Source organism: Mustela lutreola, chromosome 15 (assembly GCF_030435805.1).
Source record: "Mustela lutreola isolate mMusLut2 chromosome 15, mMusLut2.pri, whole genome shotgun sequence".
NCBI lineage: Eukaryota > Metazoa > Chordata > Mammalia > Carnivora > Mustelidae > Mustela > Mustela lutreola.
In genome coordinates, this window is record NC_081304.1 from 36293492 (window position 1) to 36314416 (window position 20925).

The 20925-nt window shown below is 53.5% G+C and overlaps 1 protein-coding gene and 1 long non-coding RNA gene across 6 annotated transcripts in view; one reads left to right on the forward strand and one right to left on the reverse strand.

Moving 5' to 3' along the window:
• The window catches only part of LOC131816406 (uncharacterized), a 28292-nt gene extending 16217 nt beyond the window's left edge, over positions 1–12075 (reverse strand). For 2 of the 4 annotated variants that reach the window (XR_009348056.1, XR_009348059.1), the window contains exons 1-2: positions 11898–12075; positions 2968–4124 (exon numbers count right to left, since the gene is read on the reverse strand). This is a non-coding gene — a long non-coding RNA (uncharacterized LOC131816406). The remainder of the gene's footprint in view (positions 1–2967; positions 4125–11897) is intronic. The other 2 variants (XR_009348058.1, XR_009348057.1) reach the window with 2 other exon arrangements.
• A 15-nt stretch (positions 12076–12090) lies between these two features.
• Positions 12091–19971, forward strand: LHX1 (LIM homeobox 1). Of its 2 annotated transcripts, none has more exons than XM_059149094.1 (5): positions 12091–13750; positions 15561–15787; positions 15884–16161; positions 17572–17737; positions 18080–19971. In XM_059149094.1, exons 1-5 carry the CDS (start codon positions 13581–13583, stop codon positions 18457–18459), a joined length of 1221 nt encoding a protein of 406 aa, XP_059005077.1. In that variant the 5' UTR covers positions 12091–13580; the 3' UTR covers positions 18460–19971. The 2 variants fall into 2 exon arrangements, with proteins under 2 accessions (XP_059005077.1, XP_059005078.1); XM_059149095.1 differs by lacking the exon at positions 12091–13750 and adding an exon at positions 13788–15152.
• The last annotated feature ends 954 nt before the right edge of the window (positions 19972–20925 follow it).

Genomic DNA, 20925 nt, shown 5'->3' on the forward strand with positions numbered 1-20925 from the left:
TGGGGCGCCTGGGTGGCTCAGTGGGTTAAATCTATGCCTTTGGCTCAGGTCATGATCCCAGGGTCTTGGGATAAAGCCCCACATCAGGCTCTCTGCTTCCTCCTCTCTCTCTGCCTGCCTCTGCCTCCTTGTGATCTCTGTCAAATAAAAAAAAATAAATAAAATAAAATCTAAAAAAAAAAAAATTTTCCTTCTTGGGGTACCTGGGTAGCTCAGTGGGTTAAAGTCTACCTGTGGCTCAGGTCATGATCTCAGGGTCCTGGGATCGAGTCCCGCATCGCATCAGACTCTCTGCTCAACGGGGAGCACGCTTCCTTCTCTCTCTCTGCCTGCCTCTCTGCCTATTTGTGATCTCTGTCTGTCAAATAAATAAACAATTTTTTTTTTTAATTTCCTTCTTCCTAAATGGAAAGAAGAGTGATTTTAATGGCTTTGTAGGATCTTAAGTCAGTGAATCAGAACTTTCAGCAGAGTGCCCTGGTGCCCTGAATGGTGCTTTATATATTAAAAGGTCCTCCAGAGCACAGAATTTTAGGGCTAGAAGGGCCTTGGAGAGTATCTAGGCCAGTGGGTCTCAGCATTGGTTGAATATAGAATCACCAGGGGTGCTTTTAAAAAAATAAGATGCTGGGCACCGCCCTCCCCCCAAGAGAGTCTGATCTAATTGGTCTGGGATGGATCCCAGGTGTCTGTATTTTTTAAAAAGCTCCCCAGATGATTCTACTGTGTACCCACCATGGCTGAGAACCACAGGTCAGGGCCAATACTTCACTTTACAGAGGCAGAAAGTAAAGCCCAGAGAGCAGGTTACCTAAGCTCACAGACAAGTGGCAACAGAAACAGGACCACAGAAGCCACTCAGGTATCCTGACATTTAAATGAGCAAATATAAGATTGATCTTCTTCTGGAGGCATCCCTAGCTGCAGAGACCAGCTACGCAACCCCTTGTCCCATCCCCTGGGGTTTCATGTTATTTTCATCAGAGGCCAGGCAGGCTGGCAATGTTGACCCTGTTCCTTCTGGCCTTCCATTCTGGAGGCCTCAGGGCTCATACAGGGCAAACACCCAATTCAAATACTGTCCCCCAGGTCTGGAGCCTCTGAGAATAACAAGGCAGCTGGGACACTGTGGCCATATGGAGCTTGTCAATGGACACCGCAGGTGTAGGAGGACGTGTGTACAAAGGTGCTCACGTACACAGATGCACACTCAGGTAGGAGCCTCCGTACAGAGGTGCTCGCATGTGAGAACACTTGTATCTGTGCATGTAAATATCACATCTGTGTAATGTAAATATCCACCCATGGGATGGTCTGCATGTTCACAGCAGCATCCGTTTACAGAAGGGTGGGAGACCCAATGTGTCACTCTAATATGCGGGTGTGTGTGTGTGTGTTGTCGTGTACATGTGCATAAACCTGGACCTACACTTATAGCGTCAATGTTTACACCTACCAGTGGAGGCCCACCTGTGACAGTGTGTGTGTGGCCAGCCAGCCCTGGAAATATGTAGGACTGGCAGCCTGTGGGTGCAGGGGGCAGGTTTACATGGCGAGAGAAGAGGTGTTTCTACTGCTTCCATCACATTCCTTCAAGTAATCGCTGAGAAATACATGCATCCAAAAACTCTATCTTTCATGCTTAAATATATCTCGGTGTATATAAATGAAACACGATATTGTGCCAGCTGAGATACTACCCATTAATATTGTTTATCATTGATAGGATTAAATAACCCATGCAAGGCCCAGTAGCATTTCTTACAATTTTATTTAACACTGTTTCCGCCAAGTGGCATTTGGCAAATTCCGACCTATACACTTCAGATGACTGCAACCAGTGCATAATTTGCAGACCTTCATAGACAACACATAAGAAGTATAAGAGAGGAGGGTCCCCCAACATTCTGACCATCCCCATCTTTCTTTGAGCTGACTTGTTCCCTCTGCTTCCCCAAACCTGATTAAGACCCCGCCCTTCGCACTTCCCTAGGAGGTCCCTGCCTGTGACTTAAAGACAGATAACATGGAGGGTGAGGATTTGGGGTAGGGGAAGAGATAACACTCTAAGCCCAGGTCTCTGGAATGTCTCTGCCCCTCCCCGGTCTGGGTCTGTCAGAGGCAGCCCCAGCCCCAGAATGTGTTAAAATCGGGAGACCAAAGGAAGCATTTTTATAGGTTCTGCAGACCCTCGGGGTTGACTGACAAAGTTATTCATTCAGAATGAGGGAGAAAAAGGGCACTGAACTTATCAAATTAGTAGTAAACCCTTCATTAAAAGAGTCACAGAAATGCTTCTTTTTTAAGGGGAAGCCGTTATCATCCCTTGAGCCCAAATGAGAACCAACTCCAATGTAGTTAGGGGCCTGCCAAGCTCTCCTTTCAAAATGTGTGCCGCCCCCTGGCCTAGGCTGTTGGCTAAATTATGGATGGCCTGAGGGAAAAGAAAACTCAAGACCTGGGAAGTCCAAACTTGGAACATGAGCAAGAAAATGGCAGAACCCCAAATGAAGCTCACGGAGGCCGAAAATGCGCCTACCCAGCCATTAGGCAGTGAAAAGAGGTTGCATTTACTTCCCAAAGCTGATGAATAAATGGAATTTGTAGGTGTCCCCACAGCTTGCTAAAGTCTTCTCAATCTCCCAGGAACCAGGGCCAAGATCCCACGTGGAACATCCAAAACGGCTCTGTAGGATCTCTGTTTACCATCCCCAGGCTTCATTTTGGCGTGGCACCAAGACTGAGCCAAGGAACTCCCTACACCTGCTTCCTGTGTTCTAAGTTTCTCCCATTTCTCCCCTACTGAGATCCCCAAGGCCTGTAAGGTAAAGACAGCCCAAAGGAGTTGAAACAGCAATTCACCCAGCCCTGTTCCCCAAATCCTCTGCCACCCACAATGAAGCAACCATCAGAGCTGTGTTTCCATAAGCCCCCGGCCCCTTTCCACCAGCAGGGATATCAGCCAACCTGCTTGGGGGACAGCTGCTTGCCGGCACCAAAAACGTATTAGACCATCTTCACATCACTGAAGTCAAGAAGTTGGCTCTCCAGAGCCTGATGTCGTGGGCTGCTTCCTGAGTTAAATACAGAAAAAGAAGTTTCCTAATGTTTGGATTTAGAAGTAGGAATGGTGAAAAGCACCCATCAATGTTTGTGCCTCTCCCCAACAAAGACACACACACACACACACACACACACACACACCCTGTCCATGCAGACAAATCGTAAATCATCTCCGTGGCTGAACATTTTAGCGTTCAACAATATTCTCGGAGGTCCGAGGTTTTCGGGCAAATCCCAGGTCTGTGCACAAGGACACTGCATAAATCCCTCCCCTTATGAAAGGCCAGTCTGAGCAGATGGGACCAGTCTTAAGTAAACGGCAGAGCCCTCCCTCCGTCCACCTCAGGAGGAGCGGCAGGGGGCTGGCCCTTCCAGCCCTGGAGAGCAGAGTGGCCGAAGCTGCTGGTTCTGGGGCTCATGCTCATATCCCCAACTTATCTCTCAGAGGGAATCGTCCATTTGACCACACAATCCTCTCCCGCAAGGGGAAATCAGACCTTGAAGTCAGACTAGAGGAGGCCTTCGCAGACCAAGTGGTGGGCAGAGTTAAGAAAGCAAACCTGACTGCTGGAGAGATTGGCAAGGGCTCGGAGGAGGGAGAGGCAAAAGGGCCCCCCTCGTGCCTGGTGGCTCTGCACACTGAGTGTGGAGAAAATAACCTCATAGCTCCTCCACTTTCTGATAATCTGCTTCATTAATATTTATTAAACAAAAGATTAAAAAAAAAAAAAAAAAAGGAAAGGCCAGATAATTAAACACCCAGTGGCGGTAGAGGATTCCTCCACTGTGTTCTCTTGCTGGCCCCCCACGTGCGGCCCAGGCCAAATGTGTGCACTGTGCCATCTTCCTCTTCAGCCCTGCCCATCTCCCCAGGTGTGTCAAGAAGACAGGAGGCTGGTGGTTGGAGAGAGAGACAGACCCGGGCGCCCCAGGTGCTCACCAGGAAATGCACGGACTGTGAAATTACACCAGGGCTGGGCAACTTACCACTAAACCGGAACCCTTGGGATACTGAAATAATTAACTTGCTAATCAGCTACACCTTGCTCTTTCCTTTCTTGCTGGAAAAAAAAAAAAAAAAAACAATCGCAGATCGCCTTCACATCAGGTTCTTGTGTCAGTCACTTGGAGACAAATGATGCCTGAGAAAAAAATACACTCTCAGCCTCCACGTAGACTGTAGTGGGTCATACTGAGTCAGGCCTCCTCTTCTTCCCCACCCCTCCCACCAGGCACCCCGGGAGGCACCCAGACACAGAATGTTTCTGGAGATGCAGGGTGGTTTTTTTTGTTGTTTTTTTCTGTCCACACCACAGAGCTTTTCCATCTCCGCTAAGCTCTCTCGCTTTCAGCCCTCTTTAGCCTGCTTGCCGGCGCTAAACAGCCAAGATCCATGTGGAGAAAGGAGGATTGATTAGAATCGTAATAATAATCCCTGGCATTCGTCTGGCTTTAGCATTTACAAAATGTTTTCACACATTATCTCATTCGGTTGGAGCTGGAAGGGACCTTAACAATCGCTTAGCCCAAGGCGGATGAGGAAACTGAGGCCCTGGAAGGTTAAATGACTTCCCCAGAGGCCCCAGCTATGGACAATGTGTGGTCGCCCCCCCCCCCCACCGTGTTCATTGTCTAGAGGTCCAGTGCTGCCTCTCCTCCCCTGAAAAGAGGAAAAGAGCATAATCACCACTTTGGTCCACAGTGGTTACAGACCAAGAAATCACAACCTTAGAAGAGGAGGACCTGAGAATGAATAGAGCTCTTGGAACTCTTAGAAGAAAGGGTTTGGGGGGCTGGGAGTAGGGAGACTAGTCCAAGTCCTGAATGGCACACATCCATTAACACACTTCCCTTTCTCTCTTTGTCCCCTCATCTCCCCCTTCTCTCTGGGTTCAAAAATATGAACACTGTGCAGTTTGGGATCTAAGGCTTAATTCAGCCATAGGTCCCAGGAGGAAGCGGGGAGTGGGGCATGTTTCTCGGACTCCAATCTGGCACCTCCACTCCCAGGATTCTCAGCATGACGGGCTCACGTGTGCATATGTGTGTCCACCCAAGACATTGGATTTAGCAGTGAAAAACAGGCATCTTGATCCTTTCACAGATCAGATGATTTGCAAATTAATAGCTCTTTCCCCCCAAGGCTCTAAGGAGATGGGGAAAAAAAAAAGATTTCTGGTGAAGAGAGGGAAGAAAAGGGTAGAAAAATATAAATCGGGGAAAGAAAGCACAATGACAGTGGGTTCTGTAGGAAAACACTTCCTCGCCAAGGTGCGCGTGTGTTTGGATGTGGGTCTCTGCTTTTCCACCAGGCCACCTTGCCCCCCGGTGCCCCAGCCTGTCGGAAAGGAAGCGGCTCCTTTGTGTGTTCATTTATTTCTAAGCCCAACTCTTTTCCCTCTAAAACTCCTTCTTCTCCCTGTTGAGCTGACCATGCTTCTGGATTTATGAAGAGAGATGTTTTAGCAGAAATCCCCCAGAGTGTCCCATCAGCCCTAAATCCCAGGCCCGCTCACCCCCCCAAGACCCCATGACACACAGCATGCCAACACGGCCTCCTCTTGCCTATGCATTAGCCATCCATTGTGGTAACCTGACATCTCTCACACATAAAACCGTAAGAGAGAAATAAAATATCTGTCTCTTGGCGAAAATAAAGCTTTGCCTCCCTCCTGATGTATAGGATATAAAATAAAGCCGCGGCTTCAATAGTGGCTTTTCCTTATGCCGGAGTTGCCTTTGCACACACGGAGACAATGAAGACCGATGGTTTGGGACGAGGCCCAGCCTCCTGGGGCCGCCTTCACCCTTTTTTATTAGCACGTCTCCCGCGGCCCCATCTCTCCCCACCTTTTTCTTTCTTCTTCACTTTCTTTCCTTTCGAGTTTGGATTTGCCTTTTATGTGTCCTTCTCTTTCTTTACTCTGGAACTTTATTCCTCTTGTTCACTTTCTCTCTACGGCCTGACAGAGACAGGGAGAGAAGAGCCAAGTTTCTCACCTTCTCAGACATGCCCGCCATGTCTCCCCGCCTTCCCCCTTCCCAGACCCCTAGCTCTCTCAGGACTGCCAGCCCCTATGACAAATTTTGCTGTTACTGCTTGGGGATTTGCTTTGGTCAAATGTACAAATGTTCCCAAGGGACAATTAAGAATGTGTTTAGTGGGGGAGGGAAGTGGATTTTCTTTCTTTTTTTTTTTTTTTTTTCCCCCTGGGGAGCTTCCCTTCCCTTCTCCTTCTTCTCCCTAGGCTAAGTGGTTTATGGATCTCAGCAATTATTTATTTAGCCTCGGTGGAGGGCAACAGAGCAGAGCTGCCACCTCAAAGAGGTGACAGTTGACATTCACCTCCCAAACCCAAGCCTCGAAGCTCCATCAGCAAACCAACTGTGGGGCCTTGGGCCCTTTCTGGCCAGCTCAGCTACCAGGGAGTTGATCCAAGACCAACACCCTCTTCCCTGCCTCTTTCTCCAGTCCTGAGAACTGAGGGTGCTGTGGGAGAAAATAGGAGGGTTCCATCCCCATGACAACACACAGAACTGGCCCCCTCAGGGTCACTGAGACGGGTCATCTGTCTGCCCTCTCACACACTTGACATTGCATGCTCTCTACTTTTTTTTTCCCTCCTCTGTCCCCGGGAGGCCTCACTCTTGCCAGGTGCACTGCTCTTTTCTGTGCTTCTGTATCTCTCCACCTGTGCATGAGTGGGTTTGTTTCTAGAAGCTTCTTCCCATCCTTGCTGTGGCCTCATCCCTTCTGAAGCTTTCCCTCCTACCTACCCAAGGCTGCTTCCCAGCCCATTTGCAACTTCACCTGCTCTATTAGGGGCTGCAGAACACATCCCGGCCCCAGGAAGGCTAAGTCATGACTGAGAGGAAGGGGTGCAGGGGCTGGGCTCCTGGGGAAACAGCAGGGAAGGGGGAACTTTGCTGTTGCCCGAAGGTGGGGCACATCCAACAGAGGGGCAGTGGGTGGCTTCTAGTCTCTGAGATTGATGAAAGACTTCCGTGTGTACGTGGACAGTTCCTGGTCATCTGCAAGATCAGGAGATCTTAATGAATACAAACATGGAGAGGCTGGTGAGGCAGCAATATCTATTGAATCCTGCCCCCCCAAAGGGGAGGGGGGCTTAGAGCTGCCAAGTCCAGAAAAAATTTAAATCTCAGTCCCAAACATGGTTAGTTTTGGGGGTCTTTCCCCCACATCTTTGCTATCTCTCCAGATATCTGCAGTGACCACTACCATTAGGTAAGGGGCGAGAGTCAATTAGTGAGAGGATTAATTACTCTGAGGCATGAGCCCCGTTTGTCTTCCTTACCGGGTGTGAGTGTGTGTTCAGACGGAGGAACACGGGCACGCACCCAAATACACATTGTTGTCACGCCGTCTTAGACGTTTTATTTATTTGTTGGATTCCTGCCCAGAGCCGCTTACACGCTTTTCCACGGGCGCTGAGTCGCCCACCAAACACGCCGTCTCCTTTTCTCCCGCCTACAAACGCAACTGTCACACACGCGCGCGCACCTTCCAGTCCCGCCAGATGTCCCCCCAGCGCCTGCAGGGTGCCCGGTTGTGCGTGTCTCCCCGCCGGCTCTTACATTGCTGGGTATCTTTCTGGGGCTCTTCTGTTTCTCCTCCTCTACTCCTCCACGCATTTTCCCCAATGCGTCTTCCCTCCTTTCAGCCCTGCTTACTTTTCGGCATTCCTTTTTTCCCAATTGGTTTTCTGTCCTTATTCCCTTTCCCTGTCCCTCTCCCCTTACTTCCCTCTCTCTCTGTCTCTCCTGCCTCTTCCACTCACCCTCTCCTTTCTGCGTCTACCCACACCGCTCCCTGCTCTGCGGGGCTGCGGCACTGCCTTGCATCTGAGACCGCCACGCTTGACCTTCCCCCCTTTCCAAGCTCAGGGTCCACCCCCGCCCCCAGTCCCGTGGGAAGCCAGCCTTGTTTACCCAGACGCTGTGCACACCGTGAAGCCCCAGCCGGATGCTGCCCTTTCACGGCCTCGAAGTCTCCCACCCCCTCCCATCCCCAACTTGGAAACTACTGCTGGGGCAAAGTACACAGCGGTGCAAGGTGACAAGCCCCCACCCCAATTTCTCACCTTCCACATTGCACTGGCCCAGGGATCTCAGGTCAACTCCCCTAACTTGGGTTTCTTTTCCAGGGGAAAAAAGGGGGTAAGACCGACCCCCCTCCCCGCAGTGTGATTCAGGGGAGACAGTGATATTAACTGTAAAGTGGTGCACACAAGTAGGTCATTTCCAGGAGTGAGTGATGGAGTGAGAATATGGCAACCTGAATCAGGAGCAAAAGCAAGAGGGAAAGGAGAGAGAAAGATGCAGGATCAGATCCTAGGGCCCAGGACCAAAGTCTACTGCATTGCATCTGCTGCATCAGTCTACGGAGTCTGTCGGGAGTTTATGTGGCCTATCGGACCCCTCGAGAAGACCCGCTCGCTCCCTCCTCCCTCTCCCTGCACCCACGAGGCTGGCAGCCCCCGGTGCCTGAAGCCCCGCGTTGTTAACCGCCTAGAGTCTGCTCTGTCGCAAGCGCCTTCTTCCACGGCCTCTCCGTGCTTTTCTCGGGGTGGCGGGCTGCATAGGAAACCACTGGGTGAGCAGAGGAGCCGCCACGGGCGGTTGCCGCTCTCGCATCTACAGCAGCTGAAGGTGCCAGGCCAGCTCTGGTCCTTGGGCCACGCAAGCCACTGGGCAACATGAGGGAGCAAGGCGATCTGGGGCCGAGAACTACGGAGATCGCGGGAGGAAATCGGATGCAGGAGAGGGCGCCATCAATCCCCTCCCCCCAACAGCAGGGCATCTGGGGAGGGCTAGCAGAACCCTTCTGCCCCCAGTTCACCAGCAGGGTGCTGCCTCTCAGGACCCTTAGGGCGATTCTTAGAAAGGAAATTTCCTATTGTGAAAGACATTTCCTGGCCCCTCTGGGGCCTTTTCCAAGAGAGCCTGGGCGTGAGGCGGAGAGGATTCCGTGGCCACAGAGGGCAGACTCTGCTGGGAAATTGATCTTCACAACATCCCGCCTAGAGCTTACTTGCCCTAGGGGAAGTGTGTGTGGCTGTGGGTCTGTGCTGCTTGGAGGTCCTTCCATAGGAAAGCTCCGTGTACTTCTGGCAGTTAAGTGTGGCACTGAGGATGAGAAGGGAAGGTTGGAGCTCTTTGCCCAGCAGCCATTGGTTTAAAGGCAGAGCTGAGAGCTGAAGGAGCTGGAGAGGTGGCTAATTTGGAAAGCGGCGTCAGTTTTCTCTCCATGACTGTGCAACCAAATACATTTTAAAATAAAAACTCAATGGAAACGGGGGAAAAAAACATTAATAGAGTGTGCTGTCGCAGTGGAGGCGTTAAATCTGGACTTGAAACCTATAATCGAGCCAAGAGGCGTGCCTAGAGCTGCGCTCCAGGACTCCCTGGTAGACGCTGGGGTTGGTCCCCGCAGGCGGGTTTACTGAACCATCTGGACACAGGGCAAGCAGAGCCTGATGCCCCAGAGCCGGCGTCCCGTTCTCGTCCTCAATTCCCCTACCGCGTGGGTCTGCCCGCAGGGAGGGGTCCTCTTTCCACCATGTCGAGGTCCCAAGATCACAGCACCCCCAAACGGGTGAAGCAGCCCCCTCCTGTCCACCGGAAAGAAGGCAGCGGGCCTTGGGTTCAGGAAGGGCCCGCAGCCGGGTCCAGCTGTCGCCCGGTAGGTCCCCGACAACTGCCCTCCACCCCCGCGGCCCCTCTGCTTTGCATGAGAAGGAGCCCAGCTGGGACGGGGGCGGGGGTTGAGCCACTCGGGACTCCGACGGCTTTAGATTCCAGAAAGGGGCGGTTGGGTCGAGGGCGCTAGCGGCGAGAACCAAGACAGCTGGGGGCGGAGGGGGGGAGCATGGGGACCACTTGACTGGACCAGCCCCTCCGCGCGGGTCTCACTCAGCGCAGGGGGCTCGGGAAGCACCTCGGGCTCCGGGAGGAGGGGAGGGGGTCCCCGAGCCAAGCAGCTCCTAGCGCCTCCGCGGGAGCTGGAGTACTGGCTAGGGATCGACTCGCTCCTCAGAGCTTCTGGTCAGCAGCAGGCGCACAAAAACCTAGTCGGATCTCGCGAAGTCGGCTGCTGGGTTGGAGAACCATCCTCCCCATCTTACTCCTGACCTGAGCGGAGCCCTCAGAGAGGCCCACGGAGGGGGCTGATTCGAGAGAGAGAGAGAGAGAGAGAGATAACTAGTCTCAACACTCCGCCCGCCCCGCAGCGGGGACCCCCAGCCCAGGTGTTTTTGGAGAGGGTGCAGAGAAGATGTTAGAGGCCCCGCACCCAGAGGTCAGGATGGGCGGAGCACCAAAGAAGCGCACGCGGGACCTCGGCTTTGACTTCCAATGAAAAGGTGATGTAGAAGGCAAGGTGGAAGATGCTGGCGGCCTCGGGGTTGCAGGGTGGTTCGGGCAGAAGCTTGAAGGCAGTAAAGGGGCGTTGGCAGAGCCCTAAAACTCCACTTCCGTTGAGCGTAAACCAAATTTTCTGTATCGGCTTCCCGGTTCGTCCGAAGAGGGTATTCCGTTTGCCGAGAGCTGGATCCCCCGCCGGCTCAAGTTCATCGCAATTACGTTTCAGCGCGCGTTTTTCCCAACTTAGTCGCGGGCTCTTGTGTGGGATGTCTGAGTGTCGCACCATGAGTGGGATCAGAAGGCCAATTCCAAAATACCAGCTAGACCTGGCTAGCCACCCAACCTTATTTTCTTCCACACTAAGGTTGAATTCGCCTTCTTAGCACACACTCCCCGCCCCCAAGCAAAAAAAAAAAAAAAAAAAAAAGAGCAAAACAACACGGCCCGCCTTGCCACCTTCAGACCTCAAGAGAAATCCCGGTTTAGCACAGAAATGGTGCTATCAAAACGGAATTCGGTATTTGACTGGCTTTAATCCAGGAAACCAGAGTAACTCTTGGAGACGAGGATTCTCAGGACCCGGACCTGAACTCCGCCTTTGGAATAATCTGCCTCCAGGCAGTGGTCCCGACGTTATATTTGGGATTAGGGAAGTAAGAGCTCCCTGAGGAGAGAACTACAAGGGGGTATGGTCTGCGGTTTGTGTCCGGAAGGTGTTGATAGCCCGGAACCTGGAACAGGGGAGGAGGAGAAGCCGAGCCCACTCAGCCCGTACGTTGCACAGCCGAATCCACTGCAGCCTTTCTGTGGGGCCCCAGACGTCCCTGCTCCCAACGGCCACTACCTCCACCCGCCAGCCGCCACTGATGCCCTGCGGTTTCCCGCCTAGTCGTTTGTTTTTGTATGTAAAAGGTGTCTCCGGATCACAGTTTTCTCACAACTTCTCGCCGGGGTTGCAACTCCTCACCCGTGGCGCTTCCCCACCCACTCCTTTCCCCCTCCCGAGTGCCGCGCCTCCGGTCTCCCCCGCCCCCATCAGGAAAGCGCCGGAATCAACTTTCCAAGACCGCGCTGCGGAAACAGACACCCAGGTCTCTGGGAGACCGAGACCCTGTGGACTTTGGATGGACTGGGGGAGGAGGAACGGAGGAACCAGAGGAGGAAGATCCTGTGGCTCTCCCTCCCCCACTCCCGCTAAAACGCGCGCTGTGCTCGGGACAAACTTCTAGGCCAAGAAAGCACGAAGAAGGGAAAACAAAAACAAAAACAAAAACCAACACCCGCTGAATTGCAAAGTCAAACAGTTCACAAGGGCTCCCGGACCCAGCTGCACCCGAACCTTCAACAAGGCTCCACCTTGGATTAATCCCACCTTCCAACAGTACTCTGCCCTCCGCCTGCGCCTTACTGCCGCGCGCTCTCAGTCCTTCCCATCGAAACCGAGGCCTTACCGGAGCAGGAGGGGCTCGGGCACCTCGCTGCCCGCCGCCCGCACCGCGCCGGGCGGCGGATGCGGCCGCCACTGATCCTCTAAACGCGGTCTCCCGGCACTCTCCCCGGCCGGGGGATGCAGAATGGTTTACAGAGGGACCGCGAGCCGCTGATTGGTCGCAGGCTGCGGTGACGTCGGCGGGCGCTGCATTAAGGCGAGGGGGCTTCCAGAGCTCAGCCAACAGCCAGGAGCAGTGACCGAGCCGCTGGAGCTGGGGAGAGACGCGCCTGGGCGGCGGACTGGGCCAGGAGACCAGGGACAGAGGGACGCTTGTCCGGGGACAGCCAGCAACGAACTGCGGCCTGGGCGGCGACAGCAGCGGCCCTTGCTGAGCTGTTCCAGCCGCACAGAACTGTAGCTGCTGCACCAGGACGTTTTTTCCAAGCTCTCCAAGCTACTCCCCCTCCCCCCGACTCCTCCCGCTGCAAAAGAAAAAAAAAAAAAAAAAAAAAAAAAAGGAAGGAAGGAAGGAAGGAAAGAGGCTAGAAAGGAAACCCAGATTTGCCACCACAGCGACAAAAGGGGGAAAAGGAAAAGAAAGTCCAGCGACTGTGGGGTTGGACGCAGGCCCCCGGAGCGCGGGCCGAGCGATGCGGGACTGCGCGCACAGGCGGCCGAGAGTTGTGACTGGAGCCACGATGCACGGCCAGGCGCGGTGAGGAGCCAGACCGTTTCACCTCCCTGAAGGAGTCCGGGAACAGGGAGGGCCGTCCTGAAAACACGGAGGCCGCCAGGCAGGCCACGGGCCGAGGTGACGGGGCTGGGGAGGTGGGGAGCAAGCAAGCGCACCTGGCTGCGTCCGCCTGGAGTTGTCCCTCTGCGTTCACGATTGACACAAACACTTCTCCAAACGGGGGAAATTTAAGCAGCAACAACAATCAACAACGAGATCTTCCTCCTGCCTTCCCCTCCCTCCCTCCCTCCCTCCTCCCTTGGCCTACCCCCTCCCTCTTCCCCAGGCCCGCGACGGGCGCCCTGCGAGTCCGGACCCGCTGCGCGATGCCGGCAGTGTAGGATCCAGAGCTTCTCCACTGGTTTTGTTCTTTTCTTTAAAAAAAAAAAAAAAAAGAAAGGAAGGAAGGAAGGAAGGAAGAAAAAAAAAAGAGGAGGGGAAATCCCGGTCGGTGGTAGGCAGCCTGGTACACACACACCCGCCCTCACACCCCGACAAAAGCAGATGCACTTTGACTTCTGACAGCTCTACCTCAAGCCCAAGAGAACTCCACGGCGCTTTCCCTGCAACCCGAGCTCGCTGCGTCCTCCTCTTCTTTCTCCGAATCCGTTTTATTTATTTCGGTTCCCGTCGCCGATCTCGGTGACCTTCACTCCTCCGTGGGCTCTGGGCAGAAGAGTTGCGTTCTCGCCTGCCCAGACTCTTCTTCGCCCCAGGAGCTGCGGCGGCGCTGCTGTGTCCCGGGGCCCTGGGACTCCCAGGCTGCACAGTCCACCGAGGTGCCCTCTGCTCCCCATCAGCCTCATTTTCACCCCCTTTTGATTTCCTGGTGCGGGTTTTGGCTTGCACCCCCAGTGTGTCTCCTCTTTTTGGAGGGGCTGAGGAGCTCTTGCTGAGGTCTTCGGGAGTCATCCCCTAGGCTCTACCTGCTCTTCTCTCTCCCGGCCTCACCCGACCAAACCAAAGACCATGGTGCACTGTGCCGGCTGCAAAAGGCCCATCCTGGACCGTTTCCTCTTGAACGTGCTGGACAGGGCCTGGCACGTCAAGTGCGTCCAGTGCTGTGAATGTAAATGCAACCTGACCGAGAAGTGCTTCTCCCGGGAAGGCAAGCTCTACTGCAAGAACGACTTTTTCCGGTGAGTACTTCCCTGGTGCGCCTCTGCTGCTCCCTCCCCGTGGGCTCTTCCCGGCCAGCTTGGGATCAGAGGTCAGCGTGGCCGAAGCAACCGTGGTAGGAGCAGCCTTGGAGAGGGCAGCCAAGTCCCATGGGCACCCGCCTGTTCGCCAGCTGGCGCGCAGTGCGCAGGGGACGCGGCCCAGCTTGCGTCTTGGAAATTGTGGGTCCCGGCTTAGCTGCACGTGCCTGGGGAGAAAGGGTGTGAGTCCGCTTGATCCCAGAAGCCCAGAAGCCCCTCCAAGCTTAGAAGGAAGCAGCACAGCCCTAGGACGTTGTAACCCCAGCTCTGTCTTTACCGGGCTAGATCCATGCCACTGCCTTTTCCTCTCCAAAAGGTCTTGGGGGGAACCGCGGAGGCTTTTGCGTTGGAGTGTTTTGAGTCCCTCGCTTTGGCGGCGAAAGGGAAAAACTCTGCCCTAACGCCTATGGTGCACATTCCAGGGTGTTCTTGAAACCCCGACTGGCTTCCAAGCGCCGGCCTGGGCACAGTGAACCACGCCTGTGAAATGCCCCCAGGACTCCAGCCTCCGGGAAGACCTTTTCCCTCGGCTTCCCGGCTGCTGGGTTGGCGGGAGTATCTGCCTCCGCCCAACGCGAACCTCGGCTTTGTGGCGCAGGCTCCGCTAGGAGCTCTCCCAGGCACTGCCCGCCATCCCCTTGCCCCACCTCCCTGCCGAAAACGGGGAAAACCCAGGCCCGGCTCTTGTGAGCCGGCAGACTTCTCCAGACGCCCTCCCTTCGTTTAGCATTTTAATGTATTCTCTCGAACGCACTGTCTTGCCACGAAATCCACACAAACAGGAAAGTCAACCGAGAAGAAATAGGAGCAAATGCGAATTTTAATTCCTCTGTACTGGTTTGAAACCTCCCAGTTTACTCGGTTGACTTGCTCTCTGCTCTCCTCTGAGTTTTTGGTGACCGATCAAACTGGGAGTGGGAGTGAGGGTGCGAAACCATCCGGGTCGCTTTGCTCAGTGGCCCAGAACGCGCTGCCCCAGGAAGCGTGTCTCTGATTGCGGGGAACCATGGAGAAAAGCGCTGTGAGGCTGATATCGCCGGGAGGAAGCGCGGGCTGAGCCTCTGAACCTCGGCCGGCCGCGCCTGTTGTTCCCAATACTGGCTGGAGCCGAACCCGAGAACAGCGAACGGTGCCAGCTGCCAGCGGGCCCCAGAGGCCTGGCTCCCGTAAAGCGCAGCACGGCATCTAGTGCCCCGCGGTGGCCAACCTGCCCGGCTTTCGGCTTGAACGTGGTGGCGGACCAGCGGCAGCGGGAGGCGCGCTCCGCGGCTGTTTCTCTACCCGCGGCGGGACTGGACCTTGCCAACCCTCAGCGTATGCGCGGGTCCTTTTGCAGTGAAAGGTGACGCTAGGAGAGAAAAGCGGCGCTCGGGACGCGTTTACATGGAGCTCTGATTAGATTTTGAATGTTCTCCGAATCTAACAGGAAAATAAGTGCCTCCCTTCCCCTTCCAATCGCCGCCTTACCGTCTTCCCAAGGCGCTCTTTTCCTCTGGGACAACCCTGGGCATGAGGCGGGGGTGGGGGCAGCTCAGGCCCTTCGCTCTCTCATTCTAACCATGTGTCTGACTTTTCACTGGTGCCCCGCGCCCTCTCCTGCCTTCTTGACGGTTCCATCCGCTGTCTCTCCTCATTTTTCCCCTTCCACCTCTTCTTCCTCCACTTTCTTTTTCTCTCCTTCTCTGTCGTCTTTTTCCTGGCCTCCGTTCTCCCCTTGCCCCTCACCAACTGGTCCTCTCCCATCCCGCAGATGTTTCGGTACCAAATGCGCTGGCTGCGCGCAGGGCATCTCCCCTAGCGACCTGGTGCGGAGAGCACGGAGCAAAGTGTTTCACCTAAACTGCTTCACCTGCATGATGTGTAACAAGCAACTCTCCACTGGCGAGGAGCTCTACATCATCGACGAGAACAAATTTGTCTGCAAAGAGGATTACCTAAGCAACAGCAGTGTCGCCAAAGAGAACAGCCTCCACTCGGGTGAGGCCCCAATTCCCAGCTCGTTAGGGGCGGGCGGGTCCTGGGGGAAGAAGGCCCTGTGAAGCCGCTGCTCACCTGTCCCTTCCCTCTCCTCAGCCACCACGGGCAGTGACCCCAGTTTGTCTCCAGACTCCCAAGACCCATCACAGGATGATGCCAAGGACTCGGAGAGTGCCAACGTATCGGACAAGGAAGGGGGCAGCAATGAGAATGACGACCAGAACCTGGGCGCCAAACGACGGGGGCCGCGCACAACCATCAAGGCAAAGCAACTGGAAACTCTGAAGGCGGCCTTTGCTGCTACTCCCAAGCCCACGCGCCACATCCGGGAGCAACTGGCTCAGGAGACTGGCCTCAATATGCGTGTCATCCAGGTCAGGGCGTGGGCATCCCACTCAGTCCCACCCAGCATCCAGACCGACATGGCTCCGCTAGGCCAGCACCCAGGCCAAGCTGGGGAAACCCAGCCTCAAGGAGGGGAGTGAGTCCTGGGAGGCTGGAGCAGGGAGGACTGGAGAGGCCCAGACACATCCCTACCCTGGTGTCCTGTGCTGTGCTGCCCCGTTGCGGAGGGCATCTGGAAATCCCTAGGCTCCCTCCATTTCCCAGTTTGTAGCCGGTGATGGTCTTGGCAGAGGGGGAGGGATGGGGAGCTCAGCCTGAAGCCAGAGGAGGGGACATCGTTGGATGCCACTAGGGAGTTGGGACCCTTTCTTCTGCAACACTCACCTTTGGAAGGAGCCCAGAGGTCTCTGAGCATGCCAGAATTAATCAGTTCCACTGACTTCTCCACAACATAGATCTCCCTCTGTGTCCCCCACCTACTTTGTGGGTCTCTTACTTAAGTTAGAAAAGCCCCAGAGCAGAGAGATGGACATCTTCTCCAGAGAGAGATGGGGCATCCTGGTTTGAAAGGGGAGAGGCCCCGGGCTGGAGTCAGCTCAGGCTCTGGCAGTCTAGAGTGGAATACGGAGGCGAGGTAGGTATCTGGGCATCTGTGCCACTGTGTTGTGAGGACTTGGGGCTGCATGTGATTTGGGCCTCAGTATCCAGCCCACAGTGAGGTGAGTGGTTCACTTGCGGAGGCTCTGCAAGGATGTGCTGGGTGTGCCTGGAGGCTGAGTGTGCCAGGGAACACATATGCAGGCTGCCTTCCAGGGGAGGCCTTGTAGCCCCTGGGAGGCTGTGCCAACCTGCAGTGAATGGAGGGTTGCATGTCTGTGTCCTTGTCAGTGAGAGGCTGTGGACAAGTATATTTTGCACTGGGAGATTTGCATGGCTGTGAAAAGGAGATTGTGGGTTTTGGTGTCACTGTCATTGGTAGACCGAGCGTCAACAGGAGACTGTTTAGTTCTCTGTCACGATCATGCCGGGGGAGGGAGCTGCCAGGGACCGTGAATGGGAAGCTGTGTGTGTCCAACACTATTTGGGGAGGTTGTCTATGTGTGTAGAGCCCCCAGGAGCTGAAACTGTGACAGTGTGACTGTTGGAAACAACTCCAACTGCTTCACGTTGGGCAGGGAGGCTTGCCCAGGTCCCCAGTCGGGAATCCCGTATATCATTGGCTCTGGGGCCGTCTTGCGCGGCCCACTCAGAGACATAACCCCCACCCCCACCCCCCCACACACAACACAACACAACACAACACACAACACGCACACACTTGGGAGACACGAGTCTTGCTAGCGGTTGGAGGGGTTCGGGACCATCAGCCGCGCACCCGAAGTTGGGGGGAGGGGAGGGTCTCCGGGGGCCTCACCTCGCCGGCCGCGTGTGTGCTTCAGGTCTGGTTCCAGAACAGACGTTCCAAGGAACGGAGGATGAAGCAGCTGAGCGCGCTGGGCGCCCGGCGCCACGCCTTCTTCCGCAGCCCGCGCCGGATGCGGCCGCTGGTGGACCGCCTGGAGCCAGGCGAGCTCATCCCCAACGGGCCCTTCTCCTTCTACGGAGGTGAGTGTGCTGCCGAGTGGCAGGGAGCGGCCAGCCGGGATTGGCTTCGTTGGAAGCGGGTGGCAGCGCGGGAGGCGCTCCCGGTTTTCTTTAGAGGAATGCCGAGCGGGAGAGAGGTGGAGAAGGCTGGGGAGTAAATCAAGGGTCGATAGTCGGCACCGAGTGCTGAATTCCTGACCGTGAAGGAGGCGAGTGGGCTGGTAGGGAGCAGCTCCAAAGTTTGCACCAGGCAGCCCCCCTGCTGCCAGCCCCGCAGGGGAGCCCCCCAACAGCGAGTTCCCCCTATTGCCTTTCTCCTCGTTCCTCCTCCGCCCTGACATCTTCTTCCCTGCTGCTCCGCAGATTACCAGAGCGAGTACTATGGGCCCGGGGGCAACTACGACTTCTTCCCGCAAGGCCCCCCGTCCTCGCAGGCTCAGACGCCAGTGGACCTGCCCTTCGTGCCGTCGTCCGGGCCCTCCGGGACACCCCTGGGCGGCCTGGAGCACCCGCTGCCCGGACACCACCCGTCGAGCGAAGCGCAACGGTTCACTGACATCCTGGCGCACCCCCCAGGGGACTCGCCCAGCCCAGAGCCCAGCCTGCCCGGGCCTCTACACTCAATGTCGGCTGAGGTCTTCGGGCCCAGCCCGCCCTTCTCATCGCTGTCGGTCAACGGCGGGGCGAGCTATGGGAACCACCTGTCTCACCCCCCCGAAATGAACGAGGCGGCCGTGTGGTAGCGGGATCTCGCACAGTCCGCGGAGTTCGTGGTTGTACAGAAATGAACCTTTATTTAAGAAAAATAGAAAAAAAGAAGAAAAAAAAACCCATAAAAAGCAAGTCACCCCCCCCCCCCACACACACACACACACTTCCCTCAGCCTCGGGGACCATTTTCCGTCTGGGGAGTCCGGATGGGAAAGGGGGACAAGAAACAGGATCCAAAACCGCCTGGAGGCAGAACTGAGATCCATGCGCTGGATGGCGAGGTACAGATTTGGGGCTCCCGAAGGGAAATGCAGACCTCTCCCCATCTTCCACCTGGACCCGGATGTGGGGACAGACGCCCCAAGTGTGCACGCCCGGCTGGAGGACGGCACAGGAACACCCAAGGCGGCCTCGGGGACGCTCGGCCAGTGGTGACGCCGGGAGCCGCAGGGAGGGAGGCGGAGAGGCACAGCCGGTTGAGGGAGGTGGAGCAGCCCGGGGCACTCCCGGGCTAGCCCGGAGGGTTCTGGCTCCGGGAAATGTCTCACTAGTGTTGTCTCAGTGTTCAGGAGCAGCGACAACAAACTCTTATAGCTTCAGAAACGCCGACCTGCTGTGCATCAGGTGGGACTATATATATATATTTTTTGTCTATCTGGGTTTTTGGTTTTTTGTTTTTGCCAAAATAGCAAAATTCTAAATGTAAAGCCCTCAGTATCAACTCTTCTACCTTCACAAAGCTCTACACACACACAGATACACACAAACACCCTGGATAGTATGGTCTCCAGCCAGACCTCTCAGTAAAATGACTTGAACATCAACTGTACAAGAAAGTATTCTACCTTCACACATACAAAAAAAAAAAAAAAAAAAAAAGTTAAAAAAAAAAGACTATTGAACTAAAAACAGTCAACTGTTTACGTATAATGTTAAATTCAGGAGTTCAGTGTTTTATTAATATATCCTGTTTTGAAACCTCTTGTTCAAAAACAAAATGTTTTGAGCAATCAACCAAAATTGTTCATTTTCTTTTCCTGTAGATGTTCTGACAGATTTGCAGGGCTCGCAGCTCACTGTGCTAGTATGTAAAAAGGTGTTGTTTACACAAGGCAAAGAGAAAACATGATATTCAGACACTTGCCAAATAGAATAATTATAGCACAAATACTGTAAAGGTGCCTAGCACCACAACCTGAGAAAGTGTTAAAAAAAAAAAAAAGTGTTACAAGGTTTAAAAAAACATCTTTGCTAATTTTTAGTCCTGTTGAACATTCATGGAATTGTTAATATGACTTATATAGACCCACACAGGTTTTATTTTTGTGTCTTTAAAATAAAAGTCCAAAATATTTAAATTTTATGGTCAAATATGCAGTCAACAGCTGCTACTTTTTTCTTTATATATTAAATTTCTCATATGTCTTTTATTGTTCTGATAAACCTAAGCTTGTGTGACCTCCAGTGCATATTAGACCATTCACTGTATGAAAGAAAACATGTTGAATAAATTTGTGAGTTTTTAATAAAAATAGAAAATCTGATGTTTAGATAATTGGTGTGTTATTTGATGTTTTAACAAGTAGAGGGGAGGCTGGTGGGGAGCTGAATGGCCCCTCAGAAGCCAGGAGGAAGAGAGGCAGGCCTGGGATATCTTTTTACCTTGGCTGTGGCTGAATCCCCTTGCTAATGCCAGCCTCGCTTTTCTCCGTGGCTTCCTGCTGTTATTAACTACGAATTTGCATTCTGTGGCTTTAACTGATATAGTTGAAGAGAGATTTGCTGATAAGTTAATATAGAATTTGAAATAGAAATCAAATCCAGGGCTAAAAATGAGTGTTCCCAGTATGATTAGGCATGAGATCTCATGCACTCTCTATCCCCCATTCTGCACATTCCGAAGGTGGGACTTGTGAAAGTCAGTTACCTGTAAATATATAGTTAGAGGTGGTCCTTTTCAGTTTCAATTCACTTCCCATAGATAATCCTGCTCTTTAATTTGACGGTTTAAAAGATAATGTAAAATAGTTGTACAGTACAGCTAGAAATTAAATACTTTAATCCTTTCAGAGAACTGACGGTGATGGTGAAGGAGTTGTTTTACAGTGTTTGTTACATTTGAAATTTCCCAAAGGGAAAACTATTTTGCCTGGCACAAGATACATACCACCTTTCTCTGACAGATGAGCAAAAAATAACCAATATAGAAATCAAATTTCATCTGGGAGCTGCCAATAGGTTCTGAAAAGTACTTCAATCTCTCCCAAGCCTTCATTAAACATGGAAGGAATTTAAATATTTATCTACTATGGAATACGTGTGTGTTTAATATAAGATGCTATTAGAGTACCAGAATTTCTAGATTTCAGTCTGGATTATTTATTTCGTTTTAAAAATCGAAGGTTTTACATTAAATGGTATGCGATTTCCAATGTCGTTTTCATATTTTGTTAAGATACAACCAAGTGTATCTTTCCTGCAGGGAAGGCTCTAAAATG

What these genes read in the sequence shown, in the direction of transcription:
- LHX1 (XM_059149094.1), top strand. Translation starts at nt 13,581, where the DNA reads ATGGTGCACTGTGCCGGCTGCAAAAGGCCCATCCTGGACCGTTTCCTC. An exon ending in TGCAAGAACGACTTTTTCCG is followed by an intron (nt 13,751 to 15,560) that starts GTGAGTACTTCC and finishes CCCATCCCGCAG; the next exon opens with ATGTTTCGGTACCAAATGCG. An exon ending in AGAGAACAGCCTCCACTCGG is followed by an intron (nt 15,788 to 15,883) that starts GTGAGGCCCCAA and finishes CCCTCTCCTCAG; the next exon opens with CCACCACGGGCAGTGACCCC.